The following is a 23,285-nucleotide window of genomic DNA, read 5'->3' as shown; positions in this document are numbered from 1 at the left end:
TGTCTGTTCTTCCTGGAGCTCAGGCAGGTCTCTCTAGCTGCAATCTGAGATGTTTCATATTTTCCAGAGTGCATAGTGTGCGTAGCGCGTGTGTGCCTGCGTGTGTGTGCATAGCATGTGCAGGACATTTACTGTTGGCGTCAGGATCTGGGCCGGTCTGAGGCGAGCCACTTTGAAGTGTTTGTGGTGGCGCCACATCTGTTGAAAATATGTGAATACTATGAGGAGAGAGAGAGCGAGTGAGAGAGAGTGTGAGAGAGAGAGTGTGTGAGAGAGGGAGTGTGTGTGTGTGTGAGAGAGAGAGAGAGAGAGAGAGAGAGAGAGAGAGAGAGAGACAGAGACAGAGAGAGAGAGACAGAGGGAGAGAGGGAGAGAGAGGGAGAGAGAGAGAGTGTGTGTGTGTGTGTGTGTGAGATAGAGAGAGAGAGAGAGAGAGAGAGAGAGAGAGAGAGAGAGAGAGAGAGAGAGAGACAGAGAGGGAGAGAGAGAGAGAGAGAGAGAGAGAGAGAGAGAGAGAGAGAGAGAGAGAGAGAGAGAGACAGAGAGGGAGAGAGAGAGAGAGAGAGAGAGACAGAGAGACAGAGAGAGACAGAGAGACAGAGAGAGACAGAGAGACAGAGAGAGACAGAGAGAGAGAGAGAGAGAGAGAGAGAGAGAGAGTCTTTGGGGGGATGGGTGTAGAGTTTTCTCTTTCTCCACATCATGTGACAATGAACAACATCTCTTGACTCTTTCAGGATGATATAAAAGTTGTCAGTAAAACCAAGGAGCTGATGGTGGACTATAGGAGAAAGAGGGGAGAGCACGCCCCCCATCCACATCTACGGAACTGTAGTGGAGCGGGTCGAGATCTTCAAGTTCCTTGGCGTCTACATCACTAAGGACTTAACATGGTCCCCACACACCTGCACAGTCGTGAAGAAGGCTCGACAGCGCCTCTTCCCCCTCAGGAGGCTGAAAAGATTTGGCATGTGTACCAGATGTATATCCTACTCTCCTTGCGTTGTGTTTTCTCCTAATAAATCACATCAGCCAGTGGTCCCAGTTGAGCATCATTTATTTCTGTTGTTAAATGGGAAACAGCACGTTAGTTGTGCAGAGCTTAACGATATGGATGGCTGCCGATGGCAAAATCTGCCGACTAGGTGAAAAATCTCTCGATGTGCCCTTGAGCAAGGCACTTAACCCTAATTGCTCCTGTAAGTCGCTCTGGATAAGAGCGTCTGCTAAATGACTAAAAATGTAAATGTAAATGAAGGCAACTGTGTTAGCAGTGGGCTCATGTGACCATTACGTCGGTGTATGCTAGCTAACACACTCATCTACAGCAATCATATGCCAAAGCACATCCCAGAAAGCCCCTCAATCCCTAACAGGTACCATATACCCACACATGTATGAATCAGTAACGTACAGCAACCTTGTACACATTGTAAAATATTAAACAGTGTTCAGAACATGACCTACCCCTTGCATCACATTATCATACTGGGAAGACCTGACGTTCACGATCTCCCCCTAGCTGCAAGCGATGCCAATCACAACATGCCTTATTGTCATCAGAGTTGAACCAACCAATAAGAATGCTTGAACATGAAATACACATTTCTTTAGAGTCAAGTGGAAACATAACCAACCCTGTTACACATGGACTCTCAAATCCTCCAAAAGTTCTACAGCTGCACCATCAAGAGCATCTTACCGCTTGGTATGGCACCTGCACCGCCCTGGACCGCAAGGCGCTACGCTACAGAGGGTGATGCGGACAGCCCAGTACATCACCGCTTGGTATGGCACCTGCACCGCCCTCGACCGCAAGGCGCTACAGAGGGTGATGCGGACAGCCCAGTACATCCCTGGGGCGGAGCTCCCTGCCATCCAGGACCTCTATACCAGAGCTCCCTGCCATCCAGGACCTCTATATCAGAGCTCCCTGCCATCCAGGACCTCTATATCAGAGCTCCCTGCCATCCAGGACCTCTATATCAGAGCTCCCTGCCATCCAGGACCTCTATATCAGAGCTCCCTGCCATCCAGGACCTCTATACCAGGCGGTGTAAGAGGAAGGCCCAAAAAATGACCAAAGTCTCCAGCCATCCAATCCATAGACAGTTCACTCTGCTACCGTCCATCAAACTGTACTGGAGCATGGGCGCCGGGACAGCGTCTACCCCCTAGCCATAAGACTGCTAAATAGCCATAAGACTGCTAAATACTTTCCCCCCCAACTGTATATACAGGAAGTACCAGTCCCAGATCAATGTGGAGCCAGTGTGTGTGAGTGAGTGTGTATAGTGTGTACAATGGGGGAAAAAAGTATTTAGTCAGCCACCAATTGTGCAAGTTCTCCCACTTAAAAAGATGAGAGAGGCCTGTAATTTTCATCATAGGTACACGTTAACTATGACAGACAAAATGAGAAAAAAAATCCAGAAAATCACATTGTAGGACTTTTAATGAATTTATTTGCAAATTGTGGTGGAAAATAAGTATTTGGTCAATAACAAAAGTTTCTCAATACTTTGTTATATACCCTTTGTTGGCAATGACACAGGTCAAACGTTTTCTGTAAGTCTTGGCCCATTCCTCCATGCAGATCTCCTCTAGAGCAGTGATTTTCAACTCCCTCCAAAGATTTTCTATGGGGTTGAGATCTGGAGACTGGCTAGGCCACTCCAGGACCTTGAAATGCTTCTTACGAAGCCACTCCTTCGTTGCCCGGCAGTGTGTTTGGGATCATTGTCATGCTGAAAGACCCAGCCACGTTTCATCTTCAATGCCCTTGCTGATGGAAGGAGGTTTTCACTCAAAATCTCACGATACATTGCCCCATTCATTCTTTCCTTTACACGGATCAGTCATCCTGGTCCCTTTGCAGAAAAACAGCCCCAAAGCATGATGTTTCCACCCCCATGCTTCACAGTAGGTATGGTGTTCTTTGGATGCAACTCAGCATTCTTTGTCCTCCAAACACGACGAGTTGAGTTTTTACCAAAAAGTTCTATTTTGGTTTCATCTGACCATATGCCATTCTCCCAATCCTCTTCTGGATCATCCAAATGCACTCTAGCAAACTTCAGACGGGCCTGGACATGTACTGGCTTAAGCAGGGGGACACGTCTGGCACTGCAGGATTTGAGTCCCTGGCGGTGTAGTGTGTTACTGATGGTAGGCTTTGTTACTTTGGTCCCAGCTCTCTGCAGGTCATTCACTAGGTCCCCCCGTGTGGTTCTGGGATTTTTGCTCACCGTTCTTGTGATTATCTCACGGGGTGAGATCTTGCGTGGAGCCCCAGATCGAGGGAGATTATCAGTGGTCTTGTATGTCTTCCATTTCCTAATAATTGCTCCCACAGTTGATTTCTTCAAACCAAGCTGCTTACCTATTGCAGATTCAGTCTTCCCAGCCTGGTGCAGGTCTACCATTTTGTTTCTGGTGTCCTTTGACAGCTCTTTGGTCTTGGCCATAGTGGAGTTTGGAGTGTGACTGTTTGAGGTTGTGGACAGGTGTCTTTTATACTGATAACAAGTTCAAACAGGTGCCATTAATATAGGTAACGAGTGGAGGACAGAGTAGCCTCTTAAAGAAGAAGTTACAGGTCTGTGAGAGCCAGAAATCTTGCTTGTTTGTAGGTGACCAAATACTTATTTTCCACCATAATTTGCAAATAAATTCATTAAAAATCCTACAATGTGATTTTCTGGAATTTCTTTTCTCAATTTGTCTGTCATAGTTGACGTGTACCTATGATGAAAATTACAGGCCTCTCTCATCTTTTTAAGTGGGAGAACTTGCACAATTGGTGGCTGACTAAATACTTTTTTCCCCCACTGTAGCTCCACATTGATCTGGTACTGGTACTTCCTGTATATAGCTCCACATTGATCTGGTACTCCCTGTATATAGCTCCACATTGATCTGGTACTGGTACTCCCTGTATATAGCTCCACATTGATCTGGGACTGGTACTCCCTGTATATAGCTCCACATTGATCTGGTACTGGTACTTCCTGTATATAGCTCCACATTGATCTGGTACTGGTACTCCCTGTATATAGCTCCACATTGATCTGGTATTGGTACTTCCTGTATGTAGCTCCATTCTGGTGTATTTTATTCATTGTGTTACTATTTTTCTTTTTATAATACTTTTTTAAGTCTGCATCATTGGGAAAGGATCTTTAGCAAGCATTTCACAGTTACGTCTACACCCCATTGTATTCGGCGCATGAGACAAATACAATGTGAGTGACTGTGATTTGATAAACGACCCAGCAGTATCATAGTGTTGCTCAATCAGACAGTGGTGGAATGGAGCCGTTTTGTAAAAAGTGTTTCAAATGAGTTAGATTAATTATTAGGTTCTCTATTACTGCTGCTACTACTACTACTACTACTACTACTACTACTACTACTACTACTACAGACGACGCTGGGCCAAACCATCCCCAAACCCGGACGACGCTGGGCCAATTGTACGCCGTCCTATGGGACTCCCGGCCACGGGCGGTTGTGGCTCAGCCCGGGAATGAACCCGGGTCTGTAGTAACGCCTCTAGCACTGCGATGCAGTGCCTTAGACCGCTGCGCCACTCGGGAGGCCCAGAGTGAATATTTTTGATTAAATAGAAATCGTTAACTTTTACAGATGAAATGTCCAACGTTAGCACTGTGAGGTGAATTCCCCAGATCTGTCTAACACCAGACTGGTTGACAGTGGTTGCTTCCCAAACGGCACCCTATATATAGTTCCTTACGTTTGAACATGGCCCTTTAGGTAGTGCACTACATAGGGAATAGGGTGCCATTTGGAACGCAGTCAGTGTCTCCTGTACATCTGACCACCAGATAAACCCTTTATGAGTCACCACGATGGGAAGGAAAAACACTGACTGACGATATTTAATTTGGTTCAGAGGAAGAGGATGAGTCAGTGTACAGCTGTTCATGTGTCTGTGTGTTACAGTGTGGATAGCAGAACCATGGGTCCTGACAGGCAGGCTGTAGCAGAACCATGGGTCCTGACAGGCAGGCTGTAGCAGAACCATGGGTCCTGACAGGCAGGCTGTAGCAGAACATTGTCTGTGTCCACAATGGTACTCTATTCCCTATATAAACAATGCAGCTCTTCTGAAAGCAGTGCGTTTTTGATAGGTTGTAGGAAAATACTTATGATCCTGTGTGTGAGTGGTGTGTTTTTGTCCTGCGAGCTAACAGACGGAGTTAACGGACGGAGCTAACGGACGGAGCTAACGGACGGAGCTAACAGGGAGCTAACAGACGGAGCTAACAGACAGAGCTAACGGACAGAGCTAACGGACGGAGCTAACAGACAGAGCTAACGGACGGAGCTAACGGACGGAGCTAACGGACGGAGCTAACAGGGAGCTAACAGACGGAGCTAACAGACAGAGCTAACAGACGGAGCTAACGGACAGAGCTAACGGACGGAGCTAACGGACGGAGCTAACGGACAGAGCTAACGGACGGAGCTAACAGACGGAGTTAACGGATGGAGCTAACGGACGGAGCTAACGGACGGAGCTAACGGACGGAGCTAACGGACGGAGCTAACGGACGGAGCTAACAGGGAGCTAACAGACGGAGCTAACAGACAGAGCTAACGGACAGAGCTAACGGACGGAGCTAACAGACAGAGCTAACGGACGGAGCTAACGGACGGAGCTAACGGACGGAGCTAACAGGGAGCTAACAGACGGAGCTAACAGACAGAGCTAACAGACGGAGCTAACGGACAGAGCTAACGGACGGAGCTAACGGACGGAGCTAACGGACAGAGCTAACGGACGGAGCTAACAGACGGAGTTAACGGATGGAGCTAACGGACGGAGCTAACGGACGGAGCTAACGGACGGAGCTAACGGACGGAGCTAACGGACGGAGCTAACAGACGGAGCTAACGGACGGAGCTAACGGACGGAGCTAACGGACGGAGCTAACAGACGGAGTTAACGGACGGAGCTAACGGACGGAGCTAACGGACGGAGCTAACGGACGGAGCTAACAGGGAGCTAACAGACGGAGCTAACAGACAGAGCTAACGGACGGAGCTAACAGACGGAGCTAACAGACGGAGCTAATAGACGGAGCTAACGGACGGAGCTAACAGACGGAGCTCAACACAGGGTCAGCAACAGGATCCAGGATGTTTTAAATGTAGAATACACCACAAACAATTTGGCTTGAACTAGCATTCTACCACAGCCTTCTCCCAGATCTACCACAGCCTTCTCCCAGATCTACCACAGCCTGGTCCCAGATATGTTTGTGTTGTGTAGTATCTAAACAGTTTATGATTTTGCTGACGTTTGCAAATGGTGTGTTAGAGGAATTTGGCTCTGCTTGCGGAAACATCTGGAAAACATTACTACAGGGGCCCCCTAAGACAGAGGAGATTCAGATGTGTAAAGGCCAGGGATTGGTCTATCTAAAACCACCCATATTATGTTACATAGGATATAAATACCATGTTTTTGAACAAAGGAGGGAGAGAATAACATATTAGAGATTGGGTCAGTTGTTCTCCAGATTTCTGCAGGTGTCTGTAAATTGATACTGTAATCGTTGATGTAATAAACCATTATAATCAAGGACAGCGTCAGCGGATTTCTTGTCATCACAGCATATCAGCATCGTTGTCTCGACACCACAGAATGGCGACGAGGATTTGGGACGTGTTGCGTCTTTTCTCAGCGTTCCATTCATGAGCTACAAAGTGACTCCCGCTCAAGACGCCGGCAGATAAGGTGAGGTTTCTCACAATTTTGGGCGCTGGTCAGTTCGTGTGCTGTGTGTGCGTTGAGAAGATGTACCGTTTAAAAACGTGTTTGTGCACCTTGCTCTTATTTGCTGTGGGATGAGAATCCGTTCTAAATTTCTACATTTGTTTGCGTTGGGAACAACGCAAACAGGGGGGAGTGTCTATAGGAATTGTTAACACTGGGCACACGGATATTTGGCTTGAATAAAATTAAAAGGAGTGTCCAGGGATAGCATGAAGGAATAAGGCCAGGAAATAAGGAAAAAGTATACTTTTAGGACGTCGCTGATTTAAGGAAGCCCTCAAACGAGGCGATCATTAGGATGGGCCGAAAATCCTGAAAACTCACTAGGTAGATTTTTAAGGTCAGTTCTGGGAACTGGAGTTTGTGGAAGATACATTCCATTGTAAGTTACCTCTCGACATATAGTTGACGAGGTATGTGTTCGAAGTAGGTTAAAATCTTATGAGTCTCTATAAAAGAGAATGTTTAATAATTGTTAAAAAACTATGAGCCCCTGGGAGGACATTAAGGTTAAAACCTTGTATGAGTCTCTATAAAAGAGAACGTTTAATAATTAAGCCCCTGGGAGGACGTATGTAATGGATAAGAAAATAAGTCTACAGATTAGAGTAAAAGATGTGAAGATAGAGGAGAGAGAAAATAGATTGTTCTTCGAAGTAGGATTTGTATTCTATGTTCTGTGTTGGTTTGTGAGTTTTGTTAGGTGTTACTGTTTGTCTGTGTTGGAAATAATGGAGGGACAGCTGGTCTGTCTGCTTTCTGTTGTTTAGCTTGGAGAGAGCTGCTTGGGAGAGCTCCTCTCGCTTTGAAATCGCACTGGTGAATGAGCTGCGCATGCGTGGGATTTTATGAGTTTAGAGTTACGTAGAGCAAATATGCCACTCCCCTGCCTGCACTGAGCTGCTGTGACATGCAGATTTAGTGCTGCGGGGATGTGAAAAGGGGGGAGATTTTGAATACACACGGATAAAGTATTCTGTTTGATAAGTGGCTGTTGCTTAACTATGAAACTATTTGATTGAGATCTATTGAATTTATAAATGAGAGATTTGTTGACGGATTAAAAAGAAAAATAATTAAACAAATAAATAAAATAAAATGTTATTGCGCTATTTATAATATTCCTGAGTTAAGCTGTTTGCTTATTTCTTAGCGCGAATGTGAACATAGGTATGCATAAAATACTAAATTGTTGTCTGTTTCCTTTGTTCTCCTGTCATGTGAGAGACGAGAAGGAGGAGACAGAGAGAGAAAGGAGGTGCTGACCAGTGCGTCACGCGACAGTGTGTGCTGCCCCGGATCCAGTCCAATCAAGGCCAGTACTGTTCTGTTCACAAACTTACTTTCCCATACAGGATATTGTGTGTGCCTAGCATATTTCATGTTGTGACAATTTAACAGGGACTTGGCAACAGACTGATCAATTGATGTAATTAAGAATTGCACATTGGAGTTTTTTGTTGAGTTGGTTTGATTAGAGTTGTGTTGGAAATCCAGCACTGACATTATTCTGTAAAATTAAGGTAATTGGGTGATTATTAAGCAATTGGTTTGTGAGTGCTGTAGTGTTGCTGGATTACATGTCTTTCTTTTTTGGATTGCTCTGAAGTTGACTAGTTTCCTTTACTTTTCCTGGTCGGATGTGTTAAAATTGCCACTAATCAATAATTTGGTAAAATAAAATAAAATAAAAATTACTGAATAAATTAATAAATTAATAAAAATAAATAAATATATTGATTAATTAATTAATTAATTAATTAATTAATACAAATACAAAAAAATAAAGGAGGGAAACATAAGCTACATAGTCTAAAGTATTTTTGGTTTACAAATTAATTGGTTTAAAATAATAATAATAATAAAATAATTCACAATAAAGGAATATAAAAGAGTTGTTACAATGGGGAAAAAAGGACATCAAAACTACAAAAGTAATTACTCCTGTTGATGTAGTACAAAATAGTAATCCTCTAGTTAATGGTATTGCAAGGTTATCTGGAAAATGGAATAAACGTTGGCCTGACATTGAACAACCATGGCCAGTGGAAGGGACTCTTAACCCAGACGTCATCAAGATAATGAAAGTGCTTGTGGTCACATATAAGGCAGATCAAAAGAAGGGGAAAAAAGGGGAACAACATAAAGAAAAGAAACAAAGAGAGCTGGGTGTTCTTAAGCTGTTTGAAAATGAAGGACAAAAACTGATAAAAGATACAAAAGATAAAAGAGACAGAGGTATAGAGAAAATGGCAAAAGAGGTGAAGGTGACAGAAAAACTAATGGCAGAAGTCAATACACCTTTCTCACATACGGATTCAGCAAAAAGACCCCCACCTTACGAGGAAGAAGTAGAGTTTAAGGACGTCTATCCTCAGCTTCCAGTGATCATTCAGGAGGGTGATTATTGCATCAGAGATCAAGATGAATGAATAATAGAGAGAGGACAAGCAGAAACGACCATAAAGATTAATCCAAACTCCAAAAGTAAGAAGAAAACGAGATGTCTGGAAACTAAGGGTGGAGTGAGGTTCAGGAGGATGGAACTTGAAGATGATGATGATGATGATCAGAGTGATTCAGAAGAGATCATGGGTGGATATGACCCTGTGATCAGACGGAGGTTGGCCAGAGCGGAAAGAAGGGGTGATGGAAGTTGGAAGAAAAAGAACACAAGAGATTCGAGTTCATGATGAAAGTGAAGATGAAGACAGCGAAAAAGATTTGGAGATTAAAGGTGCTTCATATTCAAGAGGATTTTATCCTAGAATGACTAGCACAGAGGAAATTGAAAAAGATATAGATCGATGCATATCATGCTTGGATAAGGCCAATAATTTAGAAGAAATAAGAGAACTGGAAGAACAACTCAAGAAGCTGAAGATACAGAAGAAAAAACTGCTGAAAAAAGGATCCCAACAATTGGAGAAGAGGTATACATTGAGGCCAAGACAAGGGAGCACAAGTAAGAAGATGATGCCAGATGATATTTCGAGGACAAAACCTAGAATATAAGCCTTTGCAGAATACCGATATGTCAGATATACTTGAGAAGCTGCCTACTCTTCAAGATGGAGCATATCCTTGGATTTCAAAATTGGAAGAAATTACGGTGGGAACACAGTCTGCCATAGGAGACATTAAGAGACTTTTGGCTAATCTCCTTGGGATTCCAGGTATGGAAGAAATGTTTCAGAGAGCTGGACTTCATCGATATGTGGGGACCGCGGTGAATGATCCTGAATTGTTGGCTGCAAGTAGAAATAGGCTGTGGAGAGCACTGAAAGATACGTTTCCAACAAATGTGCATCCTGACAACATTCTGATTGACCCACTAGGACAACAAGAACAAGAAAATCCGAGAGCCTATGTGTCAAGAGTTAATCAAGTGTGGAGAAATATTACCGGAAATGATCCAGATGTGAGTCAAATTGAGCAGTCAATTTTGAGAGCTAAACTGCAGATGGGACTGCCCTCACCAGCAAGGAGCAAACTGGCAGAGGTGGTTGGACTTGGAAGCATGACAAAAGGTGTCTATACAGATCATATAGCCCATCAAGTGGATCTGTACCGGAAAAAGGAACACAACCAGAAAGAACAGGACCAAGAAACTCTCAGAAAACTCAATCAAATACAACTGGTGGAGAATAAGAAGGAGAAGAAACAAGCTTTGGTTATGCAGAATCAGTGTGCACCAAATCAACAATCACTGCCACAGCTTCAACCGAACCAGTTCCAACCGCAATTGTACCAGCCACCAATAGCGGTACCAGTTGTTTCATATCCACAGCCAGTTTCTGGACAGACACAGAATTGGAGAGGAAGAGGACGAGAAGGCTTAGGAAGAGGAAGAGGAGGAAGATTTAGGCCATACTTCCAGCAATCTTCAGAAGTGTGTTATAATTGTGGACAGGTTGGTCACTTGGTGAGTGTAATGGGCCAGGAGGAAACACCAGAGGGAATTTCAGAGGAAGATACAGGGGCCAGTCAAGATCATCTGGAGGACCGGTGAACCCTTATAGGGGCCCGGAGCAAGGATTCTAGAGGTGCCCAGAAGATCCAAAAGGGGGGGGTCAGCTGGGAGCATCAGGACCGGAAAAAGATCCAACAATTGAGGTGAAAGTAAATAAACGACCATTGGAAGTGATGGCGGATAGCGCCTGAAGATGTTACACATCTCCCTATGTCCAATCAACTAATTAGGACAATCGGATTTGAGGGAGTGAAACAGCTGATTCCTCTTACGGAACCAATTGAGCTCTGCTATGAAAATCAGAAAATTACAATACCCATACTGGTATCAGAACATACACCTATTGCATTGTTGGGAAGAGATGCATTGTGTAAATTGAACTGTACAATAAAATGTACACCAGACGGCTGTCTGGTAGAAGTGCGAAAGGAAAAGGTTTACCAATTGTTGATGACGACAGAGATGGATTCTTCTTCAGTATTCTGGATTGGAAATCTCAGTGAAGATTTTTTGAAGCAGGCTAAGATATGGGAGAAATTCATTGTGGCAAATATGCCAGATGCGAGGCTTCCGGAATATCCATTTCATTGTACGCTCAAGTATTTCAAGAATGCTGCCCAATCGAACTCAGAGGAATGGTTGAGTCATCAACCAAAGAAAGTTAAACTCAGCTCATGTTGCATTTTAGGACCACAAGGAGCAGCTATGAAGATAAACACAGACGATTATCTGGATAAAGAATTTGAGATTGAGAAGAGTGTGCCATATATATATTTTTTTTTTTTTTAAGGCTATGAGCAGAAGCATATAGGAGAAATGATGACAGAAGCAGAGAAAGCTGTTTTCGTACCGATGAAAGAGAATTTGGGGATTTGGAGGAGTGAAGATCAGCGATTTCTCAAAATCATGATTTCGGCTCAAGGACAAGGAGAGCCACAAGCTGTACGGATGACACATGAATCTATTTGCAGTGCGAAGATGGATTCAGACCCTATGAAAGAGGAGATGTTGCAACAAGTTCCAGAATGTTTGTGGTCTCAACACAGTACCGATATTGGACTTGTGAAATCAGCCCAATTGAGGTGAAAGTTGAACTTCAACCAGGAGCCAGACCTCCTTGGAAGAATCAGTATCCATTGAAAGATGAAGCAATCCAAGGGATTGAACCACAAATTAAAGGACATTCGAAAGCAGGTGTTTTGAAGACAATAGAAAAATCCTCAGAGTAACAATCCTTTGTTGTCTTTGGAGAAATCATGAGGGGTTGATAGTAGCGCCTCTAGACCTATTAGGTCTGATGATTCAGGAAGCACATGGGTTAGCTCATGTTGCAAGGGGGGAGGTTAGGAGAAAGATCACAAAGGAGTATGGTTTTTGGGAACCATATTTGCTTTAACAGGTTGACTATGTCATAGGCAGGTGCACAATCTGTCTGAAAAATAATGTTTACAGGGGTGTGACTGTTATTCTTGGTTACATTCCTACACCAAGAGGTGCATAAGATGTCAAACTAAGCGAAAAGATGCTCAGTCGGTTGCTAAGTTCTTGTGTAAAGAAGTCATAAGCAGGTGGGGACTACCCGATCGAATATCCTCAAATTAGTGGGAAAGAGTTTTGTGGATAAAACAGTGAAATGGTTTTTGAAAAAAAGGACTAAAGTCAGACTAAAAAGATATGAAAACTAGGGTTGAAGTAACTCTAGGAAATTTTGAATATCTGATTGAGAGATAATTTTTCACGTCTTTACATATTATTGTGATATTTAGTATTTTCTTATGAATCAAAGGGGGAAATGGATTGGATCATTTTATATATCATTTTTAGTTGATATTGATGTTTTAATTTGAATGTGTTGTTTTGCAAAAGATACTGGTTGGTGTTTTCTTTTCTTCCAGAAGCATATGGGGGAATGTGTAGAGGGGACAATATGAATGGACTGGAGGAAGTGGAACAAGGAAGGTGTGGAAATGTTCAGATTCCATCATCGACGTTGCATTAAAAGTCGACACTGCTGAGGAGATGCAGTGTAGTAGACTACATTCCAGTGTCTATAATGATATATAGACATATTTGTATGTGTAATCCATAATTTGTGTCATATTCTTTCTGTATTAATTTTTGAAGAATTATGTTTTCTGTTGTTGGGTACATGTGGGGACCTCAGATGTTTTTGTTTATTTCGTTGAAGCTTAGGGATATTGGGTCTAGGCAGGGACAGAGAGAATCCACAGGAGGGTCCGATGGGTCGACCAGCCTGAATGTGGACAAGTTTGATTGTACTTTGTTTTCTGAGGCTTTCATGTGTATTCAATTGCATCATAGTTTAAAATGCATTGATAAAGATTTATAAATTGATCTGGAGTACTTAGGTGGTCGTTTAGGGCAGAGGGGCCGTGAGAGAATTGTACTGTCTTGATTGATTGATGGATATTTGGAAAGAAAGCTGCCAGACAGGTTTTTCGCTCTTACACTCCATAACGATTTGTTTACGCTTCATAAAAATGTGTTCACACTACATACATTTTGTTTTATTTTTAAAGTTACACAAGATTTGTCATAATCCTATTATTTTTGTTTTCGAGACTTAATTAGTCTCGAAGGGGGGAAATATGTAGTTTCTAAACAGTTTATGATTTTGCTGACGTTTGCAAATGGTGTGTTAGAGGAATTTGGCTCTGCTTGCAGAAACATCTGGAAAACATTACTACAGGGGCCCCCTAAGACAGAGGAGATTCGGATGTGTAAAGGCCAGGGATTGGTCTATCGAAAACCACCCATATTATGTTACATAGGATATAAATACCATGTTTTTGAACAAAGGAGGGAGAGAATAACATATTAGAGATTGGGGCAGTTGTTCTCCAGATTTCTGCAGGAGTCTGTAAATTGATACTGTAATCTTTGATGTAATAAACCATTATAATCAAGGACAGTGTCAGCGGATTTCTTGTCATCACAGCATATCAGCATCGGTGTCTCGACACCACTGTTGTATAGCCAACTATAGCACAAAGAGATCTAGGACCAGGCTAATTCTATTATACAGTAATTGACTGGAGGGCTTAGAGTTTCATGGTAACTTGGCCTGCGCTGACTATATACATCCAGGTGAATGTGAATCCGTAGCATCACAAAATCTCAACCCCTGATACAACAATATCCATGTTCATTTATTTACAATCATGTATGGAATTTCTTAGTCGTATTGAACCACACGGCTACAAGTCTTTCAAAACAACCATCTCCTGAGATATGAACCTGTATGTATCTGTGATCCATGCCAAGCCTCCCTCATGGTTCTATATTTGATAAGGGTTAGTATTATAAGGTCCAGCTTCTATAACATTTACATTTTACATTTTAGTCATTTAGCAGACGCTCTTATCCAGAGCGACTTACAGGAGCAATTAGGGTTAAGTGCCTTGCTCAAGGGCACATTAACGTCATTTAGCAGACGCTCTTAGCCAGAGCGACTCACAAATTGGTGCGTTCACCCTATAGCCAGTGGGATAACCACTTTACAATTGGGGGGGGGGGGGGGGGGGGTACAAGGGTTAGTGTTATAAGGTCCAGCTTCTATAAGGGTTGGGGTAATAAGGTCCAGCTTCTATAAGGGTTAGGGTAATAAGGTACAGGTGAGAGGGTTAGGGTAGAAGGTACAGGTGAGAGGGTTAGGGTAATAAGGTCCAGGTGAGAGGGTTAGGGTAATAAGGTCCAGGTGAGAGGGTTAGGGTAATAAGGTCCAGGTGAGAGGGTTAGGGTAATAAGGTCCAGGTGAGAGGGTTAGGGTAATAAGGTCCAGGTGAGAGGGTTAGGGTAATAAGGTCCAGGTGAGAGGGTTAGGGTAATAAGGTCCAGGTGAGAGGGTTAGGGTAAAAGGTACAGGTGAGAGGGTTAGGGTAATAAGGTCCAGGTGAGAGGGTTAGGGTAATAAGGTCCAGGTGAGAGGGTTAGGGTAGAAGGTCCAGGTGAGAGGGTTAGGGTAATAAGGTCCAGGTGAGAGGGTTAGGGTAATAAGGTCCAGGTGAGAGGGTTAGGGTAATAAGGTACAGGTGAGAGGGTTAGGGTAATAAGGTCCAGGTGAGAGGGTTAGGGTAATAAGGTCCAGGTGAGAGGGTTAGGGTAATAAGGTCCAGGTGAGAGGGTTAGGGTAATAAGGTCCAGGTGAGAGGGTTAGGGTAATAAGGTCCAGGTGAGAGGGTTAGGGTAATAAGGTCCAGGTGAGAGGGTTAGGGTAATAAGGTCCAGGTGAGAGGGTTAGGGTAATAAGGTCCAGGTGAGAGGGTTAGGGTAATAAGGTCCAGGTGAGAGGGTTAGGGTAATAAGGTCCAGGTGAGAGGGTTAGGGTAATAAGGTCCAGGTGAGAGGGTTAGGGTAATAAGGTCCAGGTGAGAGGGTTAGGGTAATAAGGTCCAGGTGAGAGGGTTAGGGTAATAAGGTACAGGTGAGAGGGTGAACAGAAAATACAAGAGGGATTTAGCTCATCTTTAAACATTTCTCAACCTTGCATGATCTATCCATATTTTACTCTGCTCTCTGTTCCATATTTGGAAGTCCAGGAACTCTCATATGGTGTCTGATTCTAGAAATCCTATTTCAGTGTACACATACCTTACACAGCAGGATTTTAGAGGCAAGCATCATATCTGATTCTAAATTATCCTTACAGAGCAGAGATATTAATTTCCACTTGCAGAGCTGAATATTCAAACAGGAACTTTCATTTCTTTAGAGATCGTTTTACCACACTTTAAGTGATTTCTCCAGCATGTTCAATCAGTCCACCGTTGTGAATGAGAAGTCCACCTTCACACCAAGGGTAGACCAGAAGGAAATTATCATAGTGGAGTGGCGCCAACTCAGCCAAGCCCCATCTGAACGGTTTTAAAAATGTTATTTTTGTTCCAATCTGTCACGATCGTCGGGAACAGAGGAGGACCAAGGCGCAGCGTTGATAGCAAACATACTCTTTATTGTGATCTCACGAACAAAAACAACAAACGATAACGTGACGTCTACGGTTTAACACAAACCACACTGGAACAAGATCCCACAACTACTGTGGGAAAACAGCCTGTATAAATATGGTTCCCAATCAGAGACAACCAGCAACAGCTGACACTCGTTGCCTCTGATTGGGAACCACTCTGGCCAACCTAGAAATACAACTAATAGAAACAAATGAAACTCACACCCTGGCTCAACATACAAGTGTCCCCAGAGCCAGGGCGTGACAGTACCCCCCCCTAAAGGCGCGGACTCCGACCGCGCCAATTAAATACCACAGGGGAGGGACCGGGTGGGCATTCCGCCTAGGCGGCGGATCCGGCTCCGGGCCTGATCCCCGCTCCCTCTCCAACCCCCCAAAGTACCCCTGGTCCGGTCTGGCCCCGCTGGCCGGAGCTGGACTGCACACTGGTGGAGCGGATTGCTCTAGCTCCGGCGTGAAGCATCTGACCGGTGCCGGACCAGGCACCAGTGGAACAGGCACGGGCCGTGCCGGACTGACGACGCACACCACTGGCTTGGTGTGGGGAGCAGGAGCGGGCCGGACCGGGCTGGCGACGCGCACCATTGGCTTGGTGCGGGGAGCAGGAACGGGCCGGACCGGGCTGACGACGCGCACCATTGGCCTGGTGCGGGGAGCAGGAACAGGCCGGGCCGGGCTGGCGACGCGCACCATTGGCTTGGTGCGGAGAGCAGGAACGGGCCGGACCGGGCTGGCGACGCGCACCATTGGCCTGGTGCGGGGAGCAGGAACAGGCCGGGCCGGGCTGGCGACGCGCAACATTGGCTTGGTGCGGGGAGCAGGAACAGGACGGGCCGGGCTGGTGACGCGCACCATTGGCCTGGTGCGGGGAGCAGGAACAGGACGGGCCGGGCTGGTGACGCGCACCATTGGCCTGGTGCGGGGAGCAGGAACAGGACGGGCCGGCCTGGCGACGCGCACCATTGGCCTGGTGCGGGGAGCAGGAACAGGCCGGACCGTACTGGGGACACACACCACTGGCCCTATGCAGGGATCTGGAACAGGCCGGACCGGACTGGTAACACACCCCAGTACCTCTCGCCGTGCCTCTACACCTTCCCTCCCCTCTTCGACCAGTGGCCCCCGTAACCTGGCGGCCTCCTCTGCCAACCCGCTGGGCCGCTCTGTCGCGGTCTCCTGCTGCCCCGTCGTCCACGGCGTTAGCCCCCCCCTAAAAAATTTATGGGCTTCACTCCTACCCGTGGACCAGGTCTCCATGCTTCTCGCCAGCCTTTCGCCCTTCTGCCTCCACGTCAAGCCCCTCTCTTCCTCACCCGGCTTGACCCAGTCGAGGAGGCGCTGGATATCCGCTAGGGATTTCCCTGGCGATGGCTCCTCGACCCGCTGCTTGGTCCAGTTCTGGTGGGATCTTCTGTCACGATCGTCGGGAACAGAGGAGGACCAAGGCGCAGCGTTGATAGCAAACATACTCTTTATTGTGATCTCACGAACAAAAACAACAAACGATAACGTGACGTCTACGGTTTAACACAAACCACACTGGAACAAGATCCCACAACTACTGTGGGAAAACAGCCTGTATAAATATGGTTCCCAATCAGAGACAAACAGCAACAGCTGACACTCGTTGCCTCTGATTGGGAACCACTCTGGCCAACATAGAAATACAACTAATAGAAACAAATGAAACTCACACCCTGGCTCAACATACAAGTGTCCCCTGAGCCAGGGCGTGACACAATCTGTGTTTAATAAGAGGTAAAAGCCCTGATGTGCCCATCTGTGTTTAATAATAGGTAAAAGCCCTGATGCTCCCATCTGTGTTTAATAAGAGGTAAAAGCCCTGATGTGCCCATCTGTGTTTAATAATAGGTAAAAGCCCTGATGCTCCCATCTGTGTTTAATAAGAGGTAAAAGCCCTGATGTGCCCATATGTGTTTAATAATAGGTAAAAGCCCTGATGCTCCCATCTGTGTTTAACAAGAGGTAAAAGCCCTGATGCTCCCATCTGTGTTTAATAAGAGGTAAAAGCCCTGATGCTCCCATCTGTGTTTAATAAGAGGTAAAAGCCCTGATGTTCCCAACTGTGTTTAATAAGAGGTAAAAGCCCTGATGTCCCAAGTGGTGCACTGACATGATGATGTCATCACCCCATCCTTCATAGAAAACAGGAAGTGGTTAAGAGGTATTCTGTTGGACCATAGTTCTGATCATAGCCGCGGGAAGTAGGGGTGCTGAGGGTGCTGCAGAACCCCCTGAAAAATCAGCAATAATACAAAATAAATTAATAAATTAATATATATATATTTTTCTCTTAAAAGTAGTGCACTGGGCCTTTACTAGTCCTGTATTAGCGGACCGATATATAAGTGTCTAGCGAATAGCAGCACCCCCACCAGGAACACGACCCTAACTAACATGTGAGTCTGTGTCTTGCCTGTAGAGAGCGCACAAGAACATCAATGTCTTTTTCACGACTCTCAACCACCCCTCTTTCTCTTTCCAACACAATGCATTCTGGGAAAGATAGTTGATCCTAATAACACCGCCACTGGCTTCAGCATTTTCCTAGCCAGTTATTTTGCTGAGATTCTGTTTAAATAGGCATCTTTGGTTTCATATAAAGAGCATAAGATGCAGTCGGAGGATGCACGCTATCTGAAACGGTAAAGATAACGCTGTCATTTCGTCAATCTCTTCTGTATCTCGCTTGTAACGTAAACAATAATGTAAAGCCTTATCATGCTAGCAGCATACCACCTAGCTAGCTAATTGGCATGCTATTCGTATAGCTAGCTAGCCTACAGTAGCCTACTTCTTTGTAACTCAAGATCAAATGTTACCTGTAGACGTTATGTTGTTCTCCATAATGATGTAGAATATCTGCCGCATCCGGCAACGTCAACAACAGCTGTGATGGAGAACAAATCTCAGTCCATCCCGTGAATGGGCGTGGACAATAATTAGCCTCACCTCACTAGCTGTCAAATGTGGTCAAGTTAGTTGATTCTAAAGCGAATGCTAAAATGAAAAGTTAACTAAAATATATTATTCATCCTTATGATGACCGCAGGAAAGTGAAGGGTGGTAGTCTGGACGTGCACCCTACAGAGAAAGCCCTGGTTGTTCAGTATGAGGTGGAGGCGACCATCCTTGGAGAGACCGGAGACGAGATGCTGGGAGACCGCAAGAAGTGTCAGAAGATGTAAGCATGGTTTTAGCGCAGTCAACAAAGGATGTAAATGATATGTGGTGTTTTGGTCTGTGATTTCAACAGTCTAGCCCTGCCACTTTCTTTGCTAAACTGAGAGATGTGGCTGGGGAAATGTAGCTAGTCTAATTCTATTCTATTCCCCTCTATTCTATTCCCCTCTATTCTATTATATTCCCCTCTATTCTATTCCCCTCTATTCTATTCTATTCCCTCTATTCTATTCCCCTCTATTCTATTCCCCTCTATTCTATTATATTCCCCTCTATTCTATTCCCCTCTATTCTATTCCCCTCTATTCTATTCCCCTCTATTCTATTCCCCTCTATTCTATTCCCTCTATTCTATTCCCTCTATTATATTCTATTCCCCTCTATTCTATTCCCCTCTATTCTATTCCCTCTATTCTATTCCCCTCTATTCTATTCCCCTCTATTCTATTCCCTCTATTCTATTCCCTCTATTCTATTCCCCTCTATTCTATTCCCCTCTATTCTATTCCCCTCTATTCTATTCCCCTCTATTCTATTCCCCTCTATTCTATTCCCCTCTATTCTATTCCCTCTATTATATTCCCCTCTATTATATTCCCCTCTATTCTATTCTACTCCCCTCTATTCTATTCCCTCTATTCTATTCCCCTCTATTCTATTCCCCTCTATTCTATTCTATTCCCTCTATTCTATTCCCCTCTATTATATTCCCCTCTATTCTATTCCCTCTATTCTATTCCCCTCTATTCTATTCTATTCCCTCTATTATATTCTATTCTATTCCCCTCTATTCTATTCCCCTCTATTCTATTCTATTCCCCTCTATTCTATTCCCCTCTATTCTATTCCCCTCTATTCTATTCCCCTCTATTCTATTCTACTCCCCTCTATTATATTCCCTCTATTCTATTCCCCTCTATTCTATTCCCCTCTATTCTATTCCCCTCTATTCTATTCTATTCCCCTCTATTCTATTCCCCTCTATTCTATTCTACTCCCCTCTATTCTATTCCCTCTATTCTATTCCCCTCTATTCTATTCCCCTCTATTCTATTCTATTCCCTCTATTCTATTCCCCTCTATTCTATTCTATTCCCCTCTATTCTATTACATTCCCCTCTATTCTATTCTACTCCCCTCTATTCTATTCCCCTCTATTTTATTCCCCTCTATTCTATTCCCTCTATTCTACTCCCCTCTATTATATTCCCTCTATTCTATTCCCCTCTATTCTATTCCCCTCTATTCTATTCCCCTCTATTCTATTCTATTCCCCTCTATTCTATTCCCCTCTATTCTATTCTACTCCCCTCTATTCTATTCCCCTCTATTTTATTCCCCTCTATTCTACTCCCCTCTATTCTATTATATTCCCCTCTATTCTATTCCCCTCTATTCTATTCCCCTCTATTCTATTCTATTCCCCTCTATTCTATTCCACTCTATTCTATTCTACTCCCCTCTATTCTATTCCCCTCTATTTTATTCCCCTCTATTCTATTCCCCTCTATTCTATTCTATTCTATTCCCCTCTATTCTATTCTACTCCCCTCTATTCTATTCCCCTCTATTTTATTCCCCTCTATTCTATTCCCCTCTATTCTATTCTATTCCCCTCTATTCTATTCCCCTCTATTCTATTATATTACCCTCTATTCTACTCCCCTCTATTATATTCCCCTATATTCTATTCCCCTCTATTCTATTCTACTCCCCTCTATTCTATTCCCCTCTATTCTATTCCCCTCTATTCTATTCTACTCCCCTCTATTCTATTCCCCTCTATTTTATTCCCCTCTATTCTATTCCCCTCTATTCTATTCTATTCTATTCCCCTCTATTCTATTCTACTCCCCTCTATTCTATTCCCCTCTATTCTATTCCCCTCTATTCTATTCTATTCCCCTCTATTCTATTCCCCTCTATTCTATTATATTACCCTTTATTCTACTCCCCTCTATTATATTCCCCTCTATTCTATTCCCCTCTATTCTATTCTACTCCCCTCTATTCTATTCCCCTCTATTCTACTCCCCTCTATTCTATTCCCCTCTATTCTATTCCCCTCTATTCTATTCTATTCCCCTCTATTCCCCTCTATTCTATTCTATTCCCTCTATTCTATTCCCCTCTATTATATTCTACTCCCCTCTATTCTATTCTATTCCCCTCTATTCTATTCCCCTCTATTCTACTCCCCTCTATTCTATTCTACTCCCCTCTATTCTATTCCCCTCTATTCTATTCCCCTCTATTCTATTCTATTCCCCTCTATTATATTCCCCTCTATTCTATTCCCCTCTATTCTATTCCCCTCTATTCTATTCCCCTCTATTCTATTCCCTCTGTTCTATTTCCCTCTATTATATTCCCCTCTATTATATTCCCCTCTATCTCACTCCCTCCCTGTCAGTATTCGTCTGAAGAGCCTGAATACGAGCACAGACATTGCAGCTCTGGCCCGTAAGGTGGTTGAGGAGTGTAAACTCATCCATCCCTCTAAGCTGTCGGAGGTGGAGCAGCTGCTCTTCTATCTACAGAACCGCAAGAAGGCCAGCGGGAAAGGTGAGCATCGACATCAACTGTCCCCCCTGAAACACATACCACAGATAACTATGGTACCACTCCACAGTTGGAGTTGTTATTGTGTTATTCCACTGTAAGGACTATGCTATAACAGTGTAGTTCTGTGTTAACCAGTGATGCATTCCATTTCTCTGCAGCAGAGAAGAGAGTGGTGAAACCTAGAGACCTAACGCCATTTGAAGGAATGGAGGTAAGTAAGGGACATTCAGCAGTCACTGCTATTACTACAACTGCTACTATTTTAACGAATAACGCTAATATCATAACAATACATTTAATTATTAAGGGGCTTCTCACAACAGACCTCTAAAGCATCATTGTGACCGTGTGGTTCTGCTTTCTAGATAGATGAGGAGGCTAACATCAACAAGGTGTCTCTCTGTTCTAGATAGATGAGGAGGCTAACATCAACAAGGTGTCTCTCTGTTCTAGATAGATGAGGAGGCTAACATCAACAAGGTGTCTCTCTGTTCTAGATAGATGAGGAGGCTAACATCAACAAGGTGCCTCTGTTCTAGATAGATGAGGAGGCTAACATCAACAAGGTGTCTCTGTTCTAGATAGATGAGGAGGCTAACATCAACAAGGTGTCTCTGTTCTAGATAGATGAGGAGGCTAACATCAACAAGGTGTCTCTGTTCTAGATAGATGAGGAGGCTAACATCAACAAGGTGTCTCTGTTCTAGATAGATGAGGAGGCTAACATCAACAAGGTGTCTCTGTTCTAGATAGATGAGGAGGCTAACATCAACAAGGTGTCTCTGTTCTAGATAGATGAGGAGGCTAACATCAACAAGGTGTCTCTGTTCTAGATAGATGAGGAGGCTAACATCAACAAGGTGTCTCTGTTCTAGATAGATGAGGAGGCTAACATCAACAAGGTGTCTCTGTTCTAGATAGATGAGGAGGCTAACATCAACAAGGTGTCTCTCTGTTCTAGATAGATGAGGAGGCTAACATCAACAAGGTGTCTCTGTTCTAGATAGATGAGGAGGCTAACATCAACAAGGTGTCTCTGTTCTAGATAGATGAGGAGGCTAACATCAACAAGGTGTCTCTGTTCTAGATAGATAGATGAGGAGGCTAACATCAACAAGGTGTCTCTCTGTTCTAGATAGATGAGGAGGCTAACATCAACAAGGTGTCTCTCTGTTCTAGATAGATGAGGAGGCTAACATCAACAAGGTGTCTCTGTTCTAGATAGATGAGGAGGCTAACATCAACAAGGTGTCTCTGTTCTAGATAGATGAGGAGGCTAACATCAACAAGGTGTCTCTGTTCTAGATAGATGATGAGGCTAACATCAACAAGGTGTCTCTGTTCTAGATAGATGAGGAGGCTAACATCAACAAGGTGTCTCTCTGTTCTAGATAGATGAGGAGGCTAACATCAACAAGGTGTCTCTGTTCTAGATAGATGAGGAGGCTAACATCAACAAGGTGTCTCTGTTCTAGATAGATGAGGAGGCTAACATCAACAAGGTGTCTCTGTTCTAGATAGATAGATGAGGAGGCTAACATCAACAAGGTGTCTCTCTGTTCTAGATAGATGAGGAGGCTAACATCAACAAGGTGTCTCTCTGTTCTAGATAGATGAGGAGGCTAACATCAACAAGGTGTCTCTCTGTTCTAGATAGATGAGGAGGCTAACATCAACAAGGTGTCTCTCTTTTCTAGATAGATGAGGAGGCTAACATCAACAAGGTGTCTCTGTTCTAGATAGATGAG

At 44.0% G+C, this 23,285-nt stretch overlaps 1 protein-coding gene across 1 annotated transcript; it reads left to right on the top strand.

Moving 5' to 3' along the window:
* Positions 1-18,317: 18,317 nt before the first annotated feature.
* On the top strand, positions 18,318-21,910 carry LOC311098820 (kinesin-associated protein 3-like; the record flags this gene model as incomplete). Its single annotated transcript, XM_084139390.1, has 5 exons — positions 18,318-18,434; positions 18,842-18,973; positions 21,386-21,537; positions 21,696-21,752; positions 21,903-21,910. The coding sequence occupies exons 1-5, from the start codon at positions 18,403-18,405 to the stop codon at positions 21,908-21,910; spliced, it is 381 nt and encodes a 126-aa protein (XP_083995516.1). The 5' UTR covers positions 18,318-18,402.
* Between the last annotated feature and the right edge of the window lie 1,375 nt (positions 21,911-23,285).

The sequence above is a fragment of the Coregonus lavaretus genome (assembly GCF_964263955.1).
Source record: "Coregonus lavaretus genome assembly, chromosome: 23".
In the NCBI taxonomy this organism is placed as follows: domain Eukaryota; kingdom Metazoa; phylum Chordata; class Actinopteri; order Salmoniformes; family Salmonidae; genus Coregonus; species Coregonus lavaretus.
The sequence above is the reverse complement of the archived record's forward strand: the minus strand, read 5'-3'. Positions and strand labels throughout refer to the sequence as shown.